The 20665-nt window shown below is 37.4% G+C and overlaps 2 protein-coding genes across 5 annotated transcripts in view; one reads left to right on the top strand and one right to left on the bottom strand.

Moving 5' to 3' along the window:
• Nucleotides 1-1855: 1855 nt before the first annotated feature.
• Nucleotides 1856-4975, top strand: LOC127423391 (nucleoside diphosphate kinase A-like). The gene is made up of 5 exons (XM_051667647.1): nt 1856-1956; nt 2657-2789; nt 3952-4053; nt 4204-4316; nt 4707-4975. The coding sequence occupies exons 2-5, from the start codon at nt 2661-2663 to the stop codon at nt 4822-4824; spliced, it is 462 nt and encodes a 153-aa protein (XP_051523607.1). The 5' UTR covers nt 1856-1956; nt 2657-2660; the 3' UTR covers nt 4825-4975.
• Nucleotides 4976-5072: 97 nt separating this feature from the next.
• Nucleotides 5073-20665, bottom strand: part of LOC127423390 (caskin-2-like) — a 61609-nt gene continuing 46016 nt past the window's right edge. For all 4 annotated transcript variants that reach the window (XM_051667643.1, XM_051667646.1, XM_051667644.1 and 1 more), the window contains 8 exons: nt 20341-20419; nt 16903-16985; nt 15780-15890; nt 15503-15604; nt 15157-15295; nt 11460-13133; nt 8012-8252; nt 5073-7276 (listed from right to left, as the gene is read on the bottom strand). In XM_051667643.1, coding sequence (XP_051523603.1) covers nt 7180-7276; nt 8012-8252; nt 11460-13133; nt 15157-15295; nt 15503-15604; nt 15780-15890; nt 16903-16985; nt 20341-20419 — 2526 coding nt within the window. In that variant the 3' untranslated portion in view covers nt 5073-7179. The remainder of the gene's footprint in view (nt 7277-8011; nt 8253-11459; nt 13134-15156; nt 15296-15502; nt 15605-15779; nt 15891-16902; nt 16986-20340; nt 20420-20665) is intronic.

Below are 20665 nucleotides of genomic sequence, written 5' to 3'. Positions count from 1 at the left end.
TGTGCAATGCATGGCTTATTTGTATGGAATGCATAGCATTGCAGAAAAGAAAGTGTCTGTGAGAAAAAAGTAACGCATAAGTAAAGTAATGCTTTGCTTTCCATAAAAAATAACTTTTAATTAAGTTACTTTAAGGAGTAACACAATATTCTAACAAGTTACTTTTAAAAGTAACGTTACCCAACACTGCCTCTAGGGACATGCAGCATACAGAGGATTGAAGTTTCCGATATGTTTCATTACCAAGCAAAGGCATTCCATTTAGATGCAATCACATGGTATCAATCCCATCACTGAACTGTGGTGTTCATGTGAGTAAGAGAAAAATGCTGACTGGTGCACTGATGGAGTGCTCAGTAAACAAAATAAAAATCTATATTTCCTGTTAATTATGACACTGAAGGCACGAACACGCGCAAAATAAATGAAAAAGTTATAAAATGAAAACACAATAATCACCATCATTTTGGAATTCTCTGCATTTCAATGGTTTCTGTCATACACACATTTTATAGATCTCATCACATGTGGACCTGATCATTTACATACAAATCTCAATGATGGTGAAAACTAAAAACAATATATTAAGTATAAAATAAGCTCTGAATAATCAAGAAAAGACAAATAACTGAAAGTTACAACAAATAAAATAACAGCAGGATATCTAAAATCGGCAAAATGTGAAGTTAAGCAGTACACACTATCTGCATAATTTATTCATAACGCAAAGCATTGCTAGGAACTGGAGCACGGCTCCTTATCACTGTATTATTAGACACGGATCGCACACCTTGCTAAAAAATGCTCACGTCTGACAGAAACACAGGAAATAAGTTATGAAAAATATTGCTTTGTGGCTGTTTGAATCTTTGAGGCCTATGTTGTGCAAAGGATAGCAGAAACAGCGCTTGACACCATTAGGAATTTTCACGTTTTCTCAAGAATTATCTGCTGGGGAAGGAATTTTCATGATTTCGCCAAGGGCCCCACAAACCCACGGGCCAGCCCTGGGGTTGAACTATCCCTTTAAACACTGAACTGACTGTTTTCTGCACAAACAAGTTCAAATAGCTTAAAACATTTGATGTGTTTGTAGAAAAGGGGATGCTTGCACATTACAGTGTAATTACAGTGTAATGTGTGTAACTGACATGGCTGTTATGCAATAACTATTACTGTTATGCAATAATTCTCTAAGGATGAACTCGGTATATGCTGCAGAATATGAGCAGAGGTTTTTATGCTGTCTTTGGTGCATATCACTTAACTGTACGGCCAGGGAAATGTGTTGTACAGATGAAGATAATGGCCAGAATGTATGTAATGGTTGGCTTATCTGGAGCCAAGATCAATCCCCATTGACCTTGTGCTGTTAGGTTAGAGCCCATTGGTTAAGTTGCTTTGGGTGCACTTAACGAATTAGATGTTCTGATTGTCTAATGATGTTATCACTGCATAATGACTGTTGATATGCAGTTACATGTTAGAAGTAATTTATACTTAAAACATATACTTAAAACAGCATATAGTGTTCTGTAATAAAAAGGAGGCTGACAAGAGACAAAATGTGCACAACATTAAATTATACCAAGCAGTATACATTCATAGTATGAGTGTTGATACCACCTAATATTGAAGACACGCTTAAACGGCTTGTCATTCATTTAATGTCAAGTGAATGAGTTCTGCTGTTCAGAAATCAAGATGCATTGCAGAGACTAAGTACAACAGAGACACTCACTGGGTCACAGTTTATCCTTCAAGGAGTGTCATCCAGAGGTAAATCTCAAAGCTGAAGCCAATTCTTTGCAGTTAGGCACAAAAAACAAAAACAAAAAGTACTGGAAACAGTCTCCGCCCACCGCTATAAAACACTTAATGTGGTTGATCATGGATTAGTGAATACGCGCGCATGTGAGGAATAAACTTCAGACTCGAGGACAGTTGTCAAAGAAGGTAAGAAAGTGTACATTCATGTGTTATTATTATTATTATTATTATTTTACCATGTTTTCTTATTTTATTACTGTCGATCTAACAATCTTACATATTAAAATATGGCATTGTCGAAGTAAATTCCAAGCAGTTAATAGACGTGTGATCTTTGTAAACATTACTGAAATTTAGCGCGTGAATTGTTAAACCAACATGAACAATAATTGACCAGATAACGTTTAATCGACGAGTGTATAATAGACAAGTGTTCGTTTAAATCTACGATTTTATGGAAATTATGATGTGAAATGTGATTTAAGATTTAACTTTTTTTTTTTTTTTAATAACTATTTAAACTTGACAGTTGTAATAAGTCATGTTGTGAGAGACATTTAGCTAAATTAAGAGCGTTAAAACGTTCTAAACGTGATTAGATAACCTGCTGTTAATACGCGGAACGGATGCTACGAGGACAGTGATCAGATCATCAGTCATGGTTTAAGCAGCCGGTCTACATTTAGCTGTCAAATGCAGGTGATCTTTCACTGTCACTTAAAATGTAATTAGTGATGGGGTCAGGGCTTGTAGCACCCAGGCTCCCTTTTACACCTCAAGCCCAGTGTGCCAAATGTGTTACGGGGTAAGTTTATATATATATATATATATGCAATGTTTTTCTTGTTTATTCTTCACCGGCCTTCATTTGGGCTCTTTCCTCCAGCCCAATGTCTGCAAACGAGGAGCGCACCTTTATTGCCATCAAGCCGGATGGCGTGCAGAGGGGACTCGTCGGAGAGATCATCAAGCGTTTTGAACAGAAAGGTTTCAGATTAGTTGCTATGAAGTTAATCCAGGTAACATTTTTACATACTGTTAAAAAGATTTTATGTAGGACAATTATTTTTTTTCTTTTCTTTCTCGTTAGTACTCTAGTGCGCTTCTATGTGCGCAGGCGTGGCCCTGTGCTCAACAACATACAGTTTCTGTTAGTTTATGGCGTATGGTAGTCTTCACTACAATACAGGAATATCGCGGGTTCAATACAAGATAAGCTAAATCGACAGTATATTTGACATAATGTTGATTACCACAAAAATTAATTTCTTTAAAAAAAAAAAAAATCTGTTACAGTGAGGCACTTAATGGAAGTGAATGGGGCCAATCCCATTCCCCAAACTTTAAAATACTCACTGTTTCAAAAGTATTGGCGTAAAATGTAAACAATGTTCGTGTTAACATGATTTTAGTGTGATAAAATAACTTACTAACCTTTTCTGTGTAAAGTTATATCCAATTTTACAACTTCGTTGCCATGACATTACTCTGTAAAAACTAACCAAAAAATGACTACTTAAACAACTTTACAGCTCAAATAATAACAGAAGAATTAATGTATGTGCTTTTATAAAATTACAAGCTTCACATTTCTGCCTTTAAACTCTCCAAAAATTGGCCCCATTCACTTCCATTGTAAGTGACTCAAAGTAACAAACATGTTTGCTTTTTTAAAGAAAAAGACGAATGAGTCAAAATAATTTTTTGTGGTAGTCAATATTATGCCACAAATGCTGTCAACTGAGCTTAACTTGTACTGAACCGGGAATATTCCTTTAAGAGTTTATAAACATTAATCTGTTAAATAATATTTGATTTATGCCTCATCTATGATTGTGGAAAGCTCTATTCTTGGCCTGAGGGGACTTAAACACTTACACATGGGTCTTCTAGGGGTTAAACCAATTACTAATTTTAATTGTTGTCCTTTGTGGTCTGTCAGGTTGTGCCACGCTATACAGTATATATTCCCATGTGACCATCTAGTTATTATAAACATCTCAAAATCAAGATTTACTGTAATCACATAAAAAAAATAAAAAATAATAATGTTTTGTAACTGTATAGACATTACACTCAAAAGGGTGTGAGATTAAAGGGCAATTTATTTGTTTTTCCAAAGTTTATATCCAGCAGTCTTCTTTTGCTTATGTTTTGTATCTTTGTTTGTCTTTAATGCAGGCCAGTGAAGATCTTCTAAGGCAGCACTACAGTGACTTGATGGATCGGCCTTTCTTTCCTGGGCTTGTCAGTTACATGTCCTCTGGCCCTGTGGTTGCTATGGTAAACCTGTTATAATACTTTACTGCCCCCAGAGTCTGACTCTAGGATGCTTTGAATTCAGTAATGTTTCACCTTCATTGCTAATTAGTTGTATTCACAGATTACATGAAGGTTATTGTGATAATTCTCTTTTTTGTGATATATTTTTAGGTGTGGGAGGGTTTTAATGTTATAAAAACCGGCCGAGTGATGCTTGGCGAGACTAATCCCACTGACTCAAAGCCTGGGACTATCCGAGGCGACTTTTGCGTTCAAGTTGGTCGGTAAGATCTTATGCCATGTTCTAAAATAACTTTGACACCCTTGTGTCAGAGTCTATAAGAAAGCTTGATTAATGAAGAAATTTCTGGTGTAAATGTAAAGCGAAACCTGAAATATAAAAAAAAGTTAATTGTTTGAACATTAAATGTATTTTTAGAATTAAATCAGCATACAAATCACGTTTTCTTTTATTAGAAAAAATAGATGTCTATGCAAAAGTTGTTAAATTTCAGCAGTGTACTTTTCAATTGTACAGTGCAATTAATGTTTGGCGATGCAGCTCTTTTGCACTATATTTTTCTTTTGGAATCTATAGTGTCGCTGATCTATGTCCATTTGTCTGTCACCTTTGTCACAAGTATTTAGCTAATGTTAGATTGCTTTTTCTTCAGGAACATCATCCATGGCAGTGATTCTGTCGATAGTGCCAACACTGAGATCAGCCTATGGTTCTCACCAGAAGAGCTCTGTGATTATTTCAAATGTCAGCATAGCTGGATCTATAGCTGAACACATTCTTCTTTCCCTCTTTGGTGTTTCTGCATTGATTCATATTATTTTCCCATTGTTCTTGGTGGTTGTCTTTACAATAAATCCAAAAATCCATGTATAATATGATTGCATATGTTTAGTGTGAAAAGTAATAGAAGGTGTGTGTTTACTAAATTACAATATCTATTCTATGAGTTCGGTGGACAGTGTAGGTACCCTATAATAAAACCAAATACTAGAGACATGATGACATGAGACATCTGATCTGAAGATTGAGCTCTCGAAGATCTTGTTTTATTTAATGTTTTCAAATACTTTGTTAAATAAGAAGCCTATTTATACTGATGGTACTCATGGGTCTTCCTAGCACCACACAGCAAAGCAATTATCAATGACATTGCAATGCCACACAACGCATTGCAATACGGAATGAACTTTGGGACATAAAGTACACAGTGTGCATTTAAATGATACTGTAGCACCAACAGTGCTGTTTTTTTTTTTTTTTTTTCTGAAGTCCATCAAAATATTAATATGCTATATAATACAAAACCTATAATTTCAGATTGTTACTTAAAAAATCATGCAAGAACAGGATGCTCTGGTCTTCTTGCAGCCACAAGTTATAACATGTAAGTTTCTTTTGAACAATGTAGGTTACATCAAACAGTTAGAGAAAGGTCTCTTTCAGTCAGGTACTGGTTATCTAACCAGTGTACAGTACATGCAGAATAGACAAGAACTGGTAAACGAAAATATAAATGCATACAATAAAAGATACATATAGTGCATACACTACATAAATGTGGAAAAAGTGCACAAGAGTCACAGGAGTTGCCATTCAAGCAATTAATGCTCAATTTAAACATTTACTACACTTGTCCTGAATATCCTACCACATCATAGTAATTTACTATAATTTGGCAATGTTTTTTGTGTGTTTTAACCACATGTGCCCTAATCTATTAATATTAAAGTCAGTTACACAAGCCTCAGTTATTTTTTTGGTCAACTGTGTCTAAAAAAATTATTTCTTTCCAAAAGCATTTCTGTTGTTCCTGTGGTTCATACAAATCTATTTTGCCTGCAAATTTCATCCAGTTACAGCGTTCACCCAGAGGGACTGTCCCTTTCTAACCAGACAAATCGAATAAATTATCATTCTTATAAAATATATATATATATAATAGATGCGATTCATCCAATGTATTAGCATTTCCATAAAACACAATGGTTGTCAAAATAGATTACTGCTATATTCAAATGTTAAGAAAAGTTTTTTTTTCACCCAAAAATCATTTATACACCATCATGTTGTTTCAGATCTGTACAACTTTCTATTTTTCAAAGGAACACAAAAAGGAGATGTTATACAGTATGTTATACAGTATGCTAACATTTAGCCTAACATCCCCTTTTGTGTTCCACAAAAGAAAAAGTCATAAGTGTTTTGAAAAAAACATAAGGATGAGTGAATGATGATCTATCCCTTTAAAATCTAGTTAAATTATTATGCAAAGGTTCGAACATTATACAATGTACAGTGCAAATTAGGGTATACTGTACAAAACATCAAGTTCAGCAGATGATCACTGAATCTGTTGGCAAGAAATGGACCCTTCAGTACTGCCCTTGTACCTTTGTCAACTGATTAGGTTACAATAATATTACAGTCAAACATACTTGGTCCATGAGGTTTGTGTCAACAAATGATGAACTCAGCACTGACAACAGTTGTTTTGGTTGATTATCTTTTTAACTCCATTCCATTATATGGATAGGTTGTTTTCTCTTAAAGATTAACTGTATTATTACTTATGTTTGAACAGAGAATAGTGGATCGTTCAGTCTAAATACAAGAAATCTAAAAGTGATACTGCATGTCAGAGAATTTCAAACAGATTTCAGATTGTATCTCACTTAGATTTTACACTGTATACCCATTGCTAGAGGTCAACTGTGTCTTGATCGGAGCACCACAGGAAATTAAAGTGTCTCTGCTTGAAGAGCTTTACATGCAAGTGCTTATGATAGAGACACACATTGTCCCGTTGAGTGTAAAATGCAGAAAACAAAAGTTTGATATGAGATATGTGAGAGCATCATGTCTCATGTTGTGTGCCTAATCTTTGAGACTCTTCAAGTCTTCTTAAGTAAATAACGACAGAATTTCATTTTTAGGCGAACTATCCCTTTAAATGTAGATAATTTAATTCAATTGTTAAAGCCAGTACTTGTAAGCAGGCCCGCTGAATCACAGTGCATTGTAAACAAAGTGTTAGAAGTCAGATTATTTCCAAACCGAACACTGCATCTCTAAACCTTCTAGAAGTGTCCATATGAAGGCCCCATGCAAAGGTTGTAGGAATCAGGTCAATCCAACATGGCTTCCAGCTGGTCAGCAAGATCATCAAACATGTTCCCTATATCGTCAAGAATGTTCCCAGCTGACTTCACTGTGTTAATGCCACTGAGAGAAAAAAAAAGAGTAAGAACAAGGTTGAGGAGTTTAATAAGGATGTGTGGTGAGTGTATATCTGTCTCAATAAGCCACATGTGTTGCATTTAGATACACAGTGTCCATGTATGTAAAAAACTGACAGGGGTTTTTCTCTTAGATTACCATATGCTAGTATGTAATGAGCTAAATCTGTTCAAAATTCAAAGTTAGGTCCATTGGCAGACAGAATGACAGTGGATTTGTTGTTACAAAATAGGAGGGCAATCAAGGGAAAGTGCACATTGTTGAGACACCATCTGTCTCTGTCCCTGAGATAAGGACATCAACAATTTGTCTTCATCTCAGCCAAAAACTTTCAGAGTCAAAAGGAAGACACTAGTGGTCGGGAGATCAGTTTATTGCAAGATTTCCCAATGGACTTGTGATAAGCGGTCATTCAGTCATTATAGTACCATCTGCAGGTCTGTCTCATCTAAATACAGAATGTTTTTCCTCTATTGCACGTAAAACCCCCTGATAATTATTTAAATCTGTTTAATGCTCCTTTAACTATGGCTGGAGGATATAGCTAAAAATATTTAGATATTTTTCAGCATTCTGAAAATATTCAAATATATATTGATATTTATGTTATTATTTGCACTTAAATGGGTTAAAAAATGTCTTCAATCAGAAAAACCATCATTTCAACCAAACAGCCATTGCGGTCAAGTAGATTCAAAATATATAATGCAAGTGTATTACCTGTTTCTTGGATCCTCCTGAGCCAACTTCCTCTCCACTACTTTAAGTGCTGCCTCTAAAGATGTGCTCGTTTGCTCTAGTCGTTTATGTACCAGCACGTCCTGGCCTTCTGTCACATCTTGTGGCTTTCCTGACAGCACAAACTGACCTTGAGGCACTTTGTTTGGGGGACATCGAGCCAGAGGACTGCATGGTGGTGAAACAGCAAAGGCCACACTCTGAATGGCATTGACTGTCACTCCTGAAAAAATAAATATTGATGACAGCCAACAAGGTGGAGATGTAACATATCACATTGATTAGTAAAAGCATAAAACATCAGTTTACTACTTATTTTTTCCTAAAATGCACAAGATAATAATAAAACCATTTCCAAACTTTTGTGAGCATACCAAGGTTAGATTTTTTTATGATTTAATAGAAGCATTATATGAAACAAATTCAACAAAGTATTTAATTGTCACTTACTTGAAAGTAATACAAATGTTATAAGAGTGTGTTTGCTGTATGATCATTTACGAATATATTGCAGTGAATGTTAACTAAGGAAATTATTTATTAAAAATAAACACTGTTGTATTAAAGTTAACATGAAATCAAATTGAACCCCTTTTACTTTTTTAACACACATTCCTGGTCTTGTCTCCTGGTCCAATTAAAAAAAATTTGTATTCATAATCTTTTATCAAAATGCAAATGAGGTGCACGTTTTACAATTCAATCAATTTCAGGTGGATAAAATCAAGTACTGCCCTATATTTTTTCTCCTTACAGAAGTAAAATGAGTTACGCCATTTAACATTGACTTCAAACATGCAAACGAGTAATACCAGATGCTGATTCAAGGGATAGTTCACCCAAAAATGAAAATTCTGTCATCATTTACTCACACTAATATCGTTCCAAACACATATTCCTTTTTTCCTGTGGAACACAAAAGGAGATGTGAGGTAGAAGTAAGCCTCAGTCATCATACACTTTTGTTGCATCTTTTTCCATACAGTGAAAGTGAATAATGACTGTGGCTAACCTTCTACCAAGCATCTTTTGCGTTCTACAGTGGGATTATTCAACTTCATCAACATGTGGGTCAAATGGAAAAACTCTGAGGGGCATGTGGGCCAAGCCAGAATATTATATATATATATATATATAGCAGGAAATAATAATAATTTAAAAAAAATACAGTTAAAGGAATATTCCGGGTTCAATACAAGTTGAGCTCAATAGACAGCATTTGTGCCATATTGTTGAGTTCCACAAAAAAAAAAAATTCTACTCATCCCTCCTTTTCTTTAAAAAATCAGTGAGGTTACAGTGAGGCACTTACAATGGAAGTGAATTGGGGCAATTTCTTGAGGGTTTAAAGGCAAATATGTGAAGCTTTTAATTTTGTAAAAGCACATATATTAATTCTTCTGTTAAAACGTATGTATTATTTGAGCTGTAAAAAAATGTAAATAATCGTTTTTCCGGTCATTTTAGGGTTTACGCCGTTATGTCGTCATGGCAACGAAGTTGTAAAATTGGCTATAACTTTACACAGAAGAGGTAAGTAAGCAATTTATCATATCAAAATCATGTTAACATATATATTCAGGGTTCCCACTCTTTTCAATGCACAATTTTCAAGGACATTTTATATGCCCAATGGGTTTAATATTCAAGAAAAAACAGACAAGAGGTCATGATGTATAGTATATTGTGGTTATCGGATGGTTATTTTTTCTTTATTCCATATCTGACAGTTTAATTACATTTTATTATCAAAATGGTGTCTAATCAAATGAATTATTTAAAACTTCAATCAAATGAAAATAGAATTACTTAAATTTAATTTTTCAACATAACATTGCAATATTTTTAAGTGCTTTTATACAAAATCCGCACAGCACAATCCGAAACAACACTGGAGATATTATTGTCAAATGAAGTGCTGCACAACAGAACAGATATTGCTTTAATACATTATTATTTATTATTATTTTAAATTACTGTAAACATTACATTACCATACAGTAGTACTATAATTTTTGCTCTTTTTTTCTCCATTTCATGCATCCATTAAAAAAATGCTTTTATTTTAAAATTTCTGTGTGTTTTTGATGTTAGTTTTTTACCTCCAGATAAGCAGTTCGCTACATGGTCCAGTGTAATGATTATTAAAAAGCGAATTTAATTAAATAAACATATAGTCCATTTGTCCTTCAGAGCTCTCTGTCATCTACTACATAGGCACAGAGCAAGCAGATAATCATGATCCAGTGTTTTCAGGGTTTGAGTGCCCAGCTTCACACATTCATTTTGAAGGACGCAGCACATGCAGATTATAAATTATATTTATTTCATTAAATCGTAGCCTTTTGCAGTTTAATAATGACACCAGGACAAACAACTATTTTCCAGGACATTTAGGTATTTTTATAATTTTCTGTGACTTTTCCATGACTGGAAAACTGCATTGCAAAATTCCAGGTTTTCCAGGATGCGTGGAAACCCTGATATTGTTTATGTCTTGTGGCAATACTTTTGAAATAGTCAATATTTTGACGTTTATGGATTGGCCCCATTCACTTCACTAAGTACTTCACTGTAACCCAGATTTTTGCTTTCCTTTCAAGAAAAGGTTGAAATTATTTTTTATGGTAATCAACATTATGCCACAAATGTTGTCGATTGAGCTTAACTTGTATTGAACCCAGAATACTTGTTTAAATTGAGACAAAAACATACATAATCACCTAAAATACATTGACAGATAGTGCCTCTTCACATACACAATTTGGAAGAGAACTTGTTTACTGTAGCGTTTACAGTTTCCGTAACCAACATTTTCACATTTGAATTTCAAGAAGATTGATGGCTAATGCAAAATGCCTGCAATCATTTTGACCACTGGAACAATCGTGTATGTGGTCTGTTTCTTTACTTATAGGCATTTATCTACTTTTGAAACCTTCCCACTGTTAAACAATCTGGATTAGTGGAAAGAAAAGGTATGAAATACAGAATGGGAGAGAGATGTTAGTTAAGATTTGAGGAGAGAAACGAGAGATGCAAAGTGTTGTCCACTGGAATAATTAATGGAATATTATTCAATAATTGGGTGACAATTCAATTTCAAATCTGCTCTCGCAAGGTTATGAGATGATGTTGTGATCACAACATCATCACATAACTTTGCGAAAGAAGAATGAAAAGAAATAAAGGAGAACCCGCGACGCAATGCTTGGTATGCAAAAGTTCTTGCAATATATGTCACGTTAAAACACGAAGCAGTATAATAACCAAATTAATAAATAGAACTTATCTGTTTAAGTTTAAAATACAAATATCAATGTGAAGATTTGCATGCAGATATTTAACATAAAAAATTAATTAAAAAAAGTTATTGCCTACTTTTCTTACTTTTGAGAATTGTTTTAACAAGGTTAAAACATTGCAGTACCTGTGGTTGCTGCAGTAGAATGGCATGTGGACTTTGAAGGGGTGGGAGGTTTAGGTTGAGAGCCTGGTTTCAGAGAGGTTGTAGGTTTATAAGGATTTTTTGTCAATCCTCCATTCTGCATTTGTTGCGAGACCATCTCAGTCTCTGTGGCCCTTTCATTTCCTATGTGCGTGCTTGTGTCCTGATCTTTGGTCTGCAGTTCTTTTGGTTTATGTCTCCTCTTGACAGTGTCTGATTCTTTTAAGTTAAACTCTGGCTCCTCTATGGCTAATTTGATTGATTTCACCGGCTTCCGAATTTCAACATTGGCCTCAGACTCCGTCTTAGTGCTTGCTATTTTGGTCCTTTGTTTGATAGTAACTTTGCCCTCTTCAGCGAAAGGTATGCTCTCTTGTGAGCTCCCTCGTGCGGGTGAACATGCATACTGCTGATTCCTCAGAGGACTCTTGTTTTCCTCCACAGGTTTTTCTCCGCTGTGCTCTGCTGCATACATTGAAGATTCACTGGTGGTTCTCCTACGGTTTTCCATGTTTTTTGGTGGGGTGGCTGGTGAGATGGCTCTAAAACAAGGGCTGTTGCATGTCTTACTTGGGCTTCCTGCATTGCTCTCCAGTTTAGCTGCAATGCTTCTTACACTTCCTGCACTCTCTGTTTCAACCCCACTTGAATTCACTCCACTTGGGGCAGAGCTTAGCCGCTTTGGAGGGGGTGGAGGAGGACCCTTACTCTTGGCACGTATGGCAAAGGAATGACTGCGGCCCAGCTGGCGCTCACAGGGACCGTAAGATGGCTGACTGCGACCAGGCTTGCGAGTTAGCGTGGCATATGTAACCAGGTTGGCTGAAGTTGTAGGTGGCGATTTGTCGTCTTCTTCATTCTCTCCATCCGACAGAGCGTAGCGTGAAAGACTTTGAGTGCGCTTTTTGGACTGGGATGCCTTTCCATTTTCCTGCTGTGCCCTGATTGGAGCTGGACTTCCCAATCTGGAGTTACTGTTTTGATGTTGCAAGTAGCTGAAACCTCTCTGAACAGGTGATCCATGTGGTGAGCAGTATTGGGGCTGGGTGGGAGAGGCTGCTGGTCTGGGCTTGGTCTGAACAGTTGAGTATGCAAAGTGTGCTATCTTACTGGTCATTATGGGTGGTGTCCGTGCCGACATTGGACTACCAGATAAAGAGTGATGGTGCTGTGATACCATTTGGATAGGTGATATTTGGCTTCTTTCCTGAGACTCTACAACTGCATGATGCTCCTTGCTGGGGCTACTGTCCAGAATGCCCAGGCTCTCCTGTAAGCGACTGTGGGGGGTGACTGATGCCATCGGGCGTTCCTGTGACCGCCCAGATCCCCCTGATTGTGTGCCAATGCTCTCTTGACTAAGATGCATGGCTGCTCCGCTCATGCTGCCAAGACCCTCTTGGCCTCCAGTGTACCCGCTCCGAGCCATGGCATTTTGGAGCTCTGTGCTTAGCTCGCTATCCTGGAAAGTGAGCATCTTTGGTGATAGAGGAGAGGAGGGGCAGTCGGAGCTCTCGTGGTGCTCAATTGCCACCAGCTCCAGGGCAGGAGGAGCTCTCCTACGCTGTAGCAGTGCCTGGCCCTCTGCTTGGCTCTTACGAGCCTTCTGCACATCACTGAGCTTCTTCACAGCAAGCATCAACTTCTTCTGATGGCCTGGAGGTAAATATATCAATCCAAAAAATACTTAGAAAATGATCTTCCATCCCTTCCTTTGGGTGGATGGATGGATGAACCTGTACCTAAATATCTATCCAACCATATATTCATCCATCCATCCATCCATTCACCTACCCATTTATCTAAACATATAATTTTTCATCCATCCATCCATCCATCCATCCACCTACCAACCTACTTACCTAACCACATACAGTGCTGTGAAAAAGTATTCCTGATTTCTTCTGTTTTTGTGTATCTCTAATACAAAATTGTTTCAAAAATTCAAACAAAATCTAACATAAAACAAAGGCAATCTGAGTAAACACAAAATACAGCTTTTAAATGATAATGTTATTTTTTGAAGCAAAAAAGTTATCCAATAACAACTGGGCCTGTGTGAATAATTATTTGCCCCCTTAGTTACTAAATCCCCAAATCTATGAAACTGCATTCATAATGAGGTTCAGCTGGACTAGACACACCCAGGCCTGATTACTGCAAGCCCTGTTTAATCAGATCAACACCTAAATAGAAATTTTTCAGCATCATGAAGTTGGCTAAAAGTTCTCACCCAGTAGCACACTATGCCAAGGTCGAAAGAAATTCCAGAAATGATGAGGAAAAAGGTGATTGAAATATATCAGTCTGGGAAGGGTTACAAGGCTATTTCAAAGGTTTTGGGACTCCAAAGAACCACAGTGAGAGCCATTATCTCCAAATGGAGCAAACTTGGCACAGTATTGAACCTTCCCAGAAGTGGGCGACCTTCCAAAATTCCTCCAAGTGCACAGCGACGAACTCATCCAGGTATTCACAAAAAAGCCAAGGACAACATCCAAGGAACTGCAGGTGTCTCTCTCATCAATAAAGGTCACTGTTCATGACTCCACTATCAGAAAGAAAGGGCAAAAATGCCATTCACGGAAGAGTGGTGAGGTGAAAACCACTGTTAACCAAGAAGAACATTAAGGCTCGTCTGAATTTTGCCAAAACACACCTTGATGATCCTCAAACCTTTTGGGGGAATGTTCTGTGGACTGATGAGTCGAAAGTGGAACCGTTTGGAAGACAGGGGTCCCATTACATCTGGTGTAAATCAAACAGAATTCCACAAAAAGAACATCATACCTATGGTCAAGCATGGTGGTGGTAGTGTGATGGTGTGGGGATGCTTTGCTGCTTCAGGGTCAGGGCGACTTGCAATAATTGAGGGAAACATGAATTCTGCTCTCTACCAGAAAATCCTAAAGGAGAACGTCCGGTCATCAGTCCGTGAGTTGAAGTTCAGTCGCAACTGGATTATGCAACAAGACAATGATCCAAAGCATAGGAGTAAGTCCACCTCTAAATGGCTCAAAAGAAGCAAAATGAAAGTTTTGGAGTGGCCAAGTCAAAGTCCTGACTTGAACCCGATTGAGATGGCAGGACCTTAAATGGTCAGTTCATGCTCGAAAACCCTCCAATGTGGCTGAACTAAAGCAGTTCTGCAAAGAAGAGTGGGCCAAAATTCCACCACAGTGTTGTGTAAGACTGATCTCCAGTTATCAGAAGTATTTGGTTGCAGTTGTTGCTGCTAAAGGTGGCACAACCAGCTACTACATTTAAGGCAGTTCGTTTTTGACATGGGTGATATGGGTGTTGGGTAACTTTTTGGCTTAAAATGTTTTTATATATATATATATATATATATATATATATATATATTGAAATATTTTTATAATATATTTTGTGTTTACTCAGGTTCCCTTTGTTTTATGTTATATCTAATTTGAAGATCTAAAACAATTTAGTATGTAAAAAAAAAAATAAAAAAAATCAGGAAGGGGGCAAATACTTTTTCTAAGCACTGTATTTATCTATCTACCTACCTACCGAATGATATATACATCTATCAATCTACCTACAGTACCTTCCAATCTATCTAACCATCCATTCATCTATCCATCTATCCTTCCATCCATACATTCATCCACCTAGATCAATTCTCTTTCTATGTAGTAAGGATATGTCCACTTACCCAGCATAGTGATGCCAATTTCCTGCAGATCCTCCCAAGTGATGTCCTGCACTATACTGATGGAGTCATACCCATTCTCTGCTAGCTTTTTCTGGTACTGTGGCAGCCCAATAGCACTGAGCCATTTGCCAATATCAGACTGAAAAAAACAGACAAGTGCTGTGTACTTATTACATGATTTGATCATTCTTCCGTGTCTCTCTAAGAAATCATCTTTTATTTTACAGCTAAAGCCCTCCTTAAGCGTCATGGCTGTCATTGAACATGTACATGTAAGCATGTATACTGCACATGTATAATGCATATTGAAACTTTCATCTGAAAAGATAAAATAGCAATTAATTACTGGAATGTAATCTGGCAACCACTCAGGGATATTCAAGTTGCTGATCTCCATGGAGATCTTCTTGCGATGGCCAGGCTTTGTCACACCAATAGCAGTGAGATCCTGAAACCACAAAAAGAGAAAAATTAATCTAAAAAAATTGATGACTGTGTTGCCTGTCCTTCACCTCTGAATCTGTAGGATGCAGAAGTGAATGGCAATTTGTTGTATAGGAGCAGCAGGAAGAAAACGCAAGCTTTTGTATATCTGAATACTGCTATACAAAGAGATAGCTCACCTCAGGGGTCATTCTGCTGATAGTGGGCACATCATAGCCAGCCGTGAGGAAATTAGATGTGTACTGCTCAAGCTGAAACTCACTGAGCCAGTGGTAAATAGCCTCAGCATCCTTGAGAGATCATTGAGAGTTATGCCACAGAAATTTACATCAAGAACAGTTGCAGAAATAAAGAGCACAAGGGGTGAGTCATAGGGCCACAGGTCATTTGGTTCTGGTTCTTTACTATATGAAAAAGCTAATAGGCATACTACAGAAAACTGAAAACTACAGAAAACTGAAAACTGAAAAAAATATATATATATTTTTTTAATAATAATAATAAAGTGGATTTGGATGGTTGCATTTAGTTATGTTCAGAATGGAATACTAGCTTACTACTTATTGCATGCTGCACATTATACACTGTATACTGCCTAATTACTATTTAAAAAAACAGTAGGTTAAACAGTAGGCATTATTCCAAGATAAACACTTTTAACTGTAGTATGCTGCAATGTTAATGATCTCACTACATTTGCCACATGACCTCACAAGTTGCATGTTTAATTCAGTGAGTGGCGTCTTTGGGATTGTTCACCCAAAAATGTATTAAAAAAATTGTCATAATTTTATCACCCTCATATTGTTCCAAACCTGTATGACTTTATTTCCTCCATGGAACACAAAAGGAGATGTTTAGAAGAATGTTAGGGTAATAGCCTTAGACCCCATTTACTTAAACTGTATGGAAAAAAGAGCAGCGTCAACATTCTTCGAAATAAAATAAATAAATAAAAAAACATGAGGGTGAGTAAATTACTACATCGTTTTAATTTTTTGGTGAAATAACCCTTTATTATCTTTAGAAAAAAAAAAGTTTTTCATTTCTAATCCAATTTTGTGTAAAAATGTCATTTGGCAGTCTTAAAAAAAAAAAATAGAGAAAGAGATATTAAAAATTTTTGCAGCAATTATTTCTGGTTCATCCATCACAGTGGAAATGGAAAGTCAAAGTGAGCACATGCATTGTGGTATACATTCTATTCTGCACATACAGAACATTTGCATACTGTGCACAGTATACACTGCAGCAATAGTTATAGTAATATCTATAGTAATATAAGGGATGTCTTGGACTCACCCTGCCAACTAGAAGTTGCTGTGGATGGACATGTTGCTCTCCAGTTCTAGAGATGTTCAGAGGCACCCTACGTCCAAGAGCACCTACAGCACACACACACACACGCACACATTTTCTGTTGGTCAAAGCTATTGCTTTTGGCTGTGGAGAGTTGAATCTAATAGCAGTAAACAGCGCAGGGTCTCAGTGCAGTCTTTCATACATGTTATTGTACCTACATGTTTAATTGACTACATGTTTCAGCAGACTGAAAAAGAATGTTCTCTTGTTTCCCCAGGCACTGTTTTTCATCATCATCAACAAGTCATACCAGAAAAGCACAATCCCTGACATTTAGAGAAGAGGACTTCAGTCTTAAGGCAGATTTGATGAGTGATTCTGCAAGTTTCCATATACACTATATTGCCAAAAGTATTCGCTCACCCATCCAAATAATTGAATTCAGGTGTTCCAATCACTTCCATGGCCACAGGTGTATAAAATGAAGCACCTAGGCATGCAGACTGCTTCTACAAACATTTGTGAAAGAATGGGCCGCTCTCAGGAGCTCAGTGAATTCCAGCGTGGTACTGTGATAGGATGCCACCTGTGCAACAAGTCCAGTCGTGAAATTTCCTCGCTACTAAATATTCCACAGTCAACTGTCAGTGGTATTATAACAAAGTGGAAGCGATTGGGAATGACAGCAACTCAGCCACGAAGTGGTAGGCCACGTAAAATGACAGAGCGGGGTCAGCGGATGCTGAGGCGCATAGAGCGGGGTCAGCGGATGCTGAGGCGCATAGTGCGCAGAGGTCGTCAACTTTCTGCAGAGTCAATCGCTACAGACCTCCAAAGTTCATATGGCCTTCAGATTAGCTCAAGAACAGTGCGTAGAGAGCTTCATGGAATGGGTTTCCATGGCCGAGCAGCTGCATCCAAGCCATACATCACCAAGTGCAATGCAAAGCGTCGGATACAGTGGTGTAAAGCACACCGCCACTGGACTCTAGAGCAGCGGAGATGCGTTCTCTGGAGTGACGAATCACGCTTCTCCATCTGGCAATCTGATGGACGAGTCTGGGTTTGGTGGTTGCCAGGAGAACGGTACTTGTCTGACTGCATTGTGCCAACTGTGAAGTTTGGTGGAGGGGGGATTATGGTGTGGGGTTGTTTTTCAGAAGCTGGGCTTGGTCCCTTAGTTCCAGTGAAAGGAACTCTGAATGCTTCAGCATACCAAGAGATTTTGGACAATTCCATGCTCCCAACTTTGTGGGAACAGTTTGGGGATGGCCCCTTCCTGTTCCAACATGACTGCGCACCAGTGCACAAAGCAAGGTCCATAAAGACATGGATGAGCAAGTTTGGTGTGGAAGAACTTGATCGGCCAGGCCTTCTCGTCCAACATCAGTGTCTGACCTCACAAATGCGCTTCTGGAAGAATGGTCAAAAATTCCCATAAACACACTCCTAAACCTTGTGGAAAATCTTCCCAGAACAGTTGAAGCTGTTATAGCTGCAAAGGGTGGGCCGACGTCATATTAAACCCTATGGATTAAGAATGGGATGTCACTTAAGTTCATATGTGTCTAAAGGCAGATGAGCGAATACTTTTGGCAATATAGTGTATAAGAGACAGAGAGGAAAGGTATAATGTCTGATCCATGTCTGATGACAAAATGTTATTGGCACGAACAACAAATTCCAAAGTTCTAATAAGACTCTATACTGTATAAAGACAGCCATTAAACTTGTAACAAAGAATAAAGCTACACTTAGCTGTATTGGTTCTTAAGTAAAAATGAGCATATATTCAAAGCCTCTTCACTCATGTCTTAATTGCGGTGTTGGAGAGGAACTGTTTCTTAATTTTAAAACTAATATTTTTTAGATAAAATGTAATAGGCATAAATGGCTTAAAAACTTTCAGATGTTAAAAAAAAAGGAATAAATATAGAGGGCTGGAATTGACATCTTTGCATTACACCATTCTCAGAATATGTATTTTTGTGGGCAAGATACAACATTTGGCATACTTAAGAACCTCACAAATTATAAGGGTAAGCAAGAGAATAGTGTAAATGTACTTTTACATTTTGCGCATCAAATTTTCAATAAGTGTGTTCAAACTTATATTAATATTATTATCTAAATGAGCAAACGCTTTATACACTGTGGCCCAAAATAGCGGACCAATTCAGGACACTCAATTTACAGTACATTTTATAATATAGCCTACCTGCATCTACAAACAAACGATGCTCTGAGCAAACTTCACTTTTCTTTTGCCATTTTTGCAACTTCTATAAAACAACAGATCCCAAGGTGATTTATAGGGTGCTTTCACACTACCAATTTTAGTGTGCACCCAGGTTCGAATGACGTCAGCGTTCGTTCGTTTGTATTATGTGAACACTGTTTTCCAAACTCAAGTGCACATCCGCATCCGCGAACCCCACCAGAGTCCGCTTGAAAAGTTGGTCTGGGGTACGATGTGAATTCCAGTATAGTTCGCTGCTGATATGAATGCAATAGAAAAAAATTGCGGAAGTGAACCGCAATTCATGGCGTATAATTTGTGACTTTTCAGGCTCCCAATCGCAATTATAATGGCATATTGCATTTCTCATACCTGCTTGTGTCCAGATAAATCCCCTTCAGAGAGCAGCTCACATTCTTCACATCTTGCATCCAAGGGCTCGTGGCAGACATTAACATTCTTTACATCATTGCACATTCAATGCATCCATGGCAGACAAACATATGTGTCGTTCTGTGCATGGAAAGTTTTGGTGGTAAATCCAAAGGGATAAACTTTAATACTTCACTTAACACAGTGAAGCTGATGTCTTCTTGAGTTGTTACCTTGCAGTGGTAAACTGCTGCGGCTTGTACTCACGTTGATGATGCAATCGGACCGCAGTTCAGACCCAAATAATATAATGTGAACAGAGACCAGCAGGGGCCGGGGGAGGGGGGAGGAAACAAACTCGGGTTTGGTCCAAACAATCGAACCAAGTGTGAAAGCACCCTGAAGTTCACAAAGGTGTCCAAGCAGAGAAACCACAGTTTATTTACAACAAAGCACATGGTGTCCTAAAGTGTCCAAATACTTTTTGTCTAATTTTGAATAATATATTGATTCATTTATAAAATATTTCTTTTCGTGAAATATTTTGCTTTAAAAGTGTGCTTGTGCTATCTTTCTTTCGAATAAAGTCACTTGGTTTAATACTTTATTATATGCTGTAATGGAATGAGAAGTTTATGCATTTTTAAGAGTGGCTTAAGTGGCCACATCTTTTAGGGGCCTTTACATTAGTATTCTCAAATTCTTAAAACACTCTATCACTATGCCAAAAACCTTTTCAGAAGCCTTTTTTAACCTTGTTTTTTATCTTTTGATTCGTTTTGATTAAGCAGTTCGGTAGTAACAGCAGAGGTGAAGATCGTGCTAACCTGAATGAGGGTCTATCTGTTTGGTTGATTCAGGGATTTGACAGCACTGTTCCACCAATTCTCCAGCAGAGGGAGGCAGCTGCACAGAGAAAAAAAAGAAGAAAAAAAAACAGTCTCATATTCAACTCAACAGCTGTCTGGCAGAATGAGCTCACAGAGTGTGAAAGATTTCACAGAGAGGCTCTAAATCATAATAATCTGTGTGATCTTAGAAGAAAAGAAAGAAGAATAACTCTTCTTCAGAGTAAGAAAGTCTGTTGTGGTGTAATGACAATATTACAGACAGGGGGTAAATCACCTTTGAGATAAACATAAGTTATTGTAT

This window comes from Myxocyprinus asiaticus, chromosome 32 (genome assembly GCF_019703515.2).
Source record: "Myxocyprinus asiaticus isolate MX2 ecotype Aquarium Trade chromosome 32, UBuf_Myxa_2, whole genome shotgun sequence".
NCBI classification, from domain to species: domain Eukaryota; kingdom Metazoa; phylum Chordata; class Actinopteri; order Cypriniformes; family Catostomidae; genus Myxocyprinus; species Myxocyprinus asiaticus.
This window is presented reverse-complemented; position numbering and strand designations above follow the sequence as displayed.

Excerpts from the sequence above, each read along its gene's own strand:
- LOC127423391 (XM_051667647.1), top strand. The coding sequence starts at position 2,661 with ATGTCTGCAAACGAGGAGCGCACCTTTATTGCCATCAAGCCGGATGGC. Across the intron at positions 4,054-4,203 it reads CTGGCCCTGTGGTTGCTATG|GTGTGGGAGGGTTTTAATGT; the intron begins GTAAACCTGTTA and ends ATATATTTTTAG. Across the intron at positions 4,317-4,706 it reads TTTTGCGTTCAAGTTGGTCG|GAACATCATCCATGGCAGTG; the intron begins GTAAGATCTTAT and ends CTTTTTCTTCAG.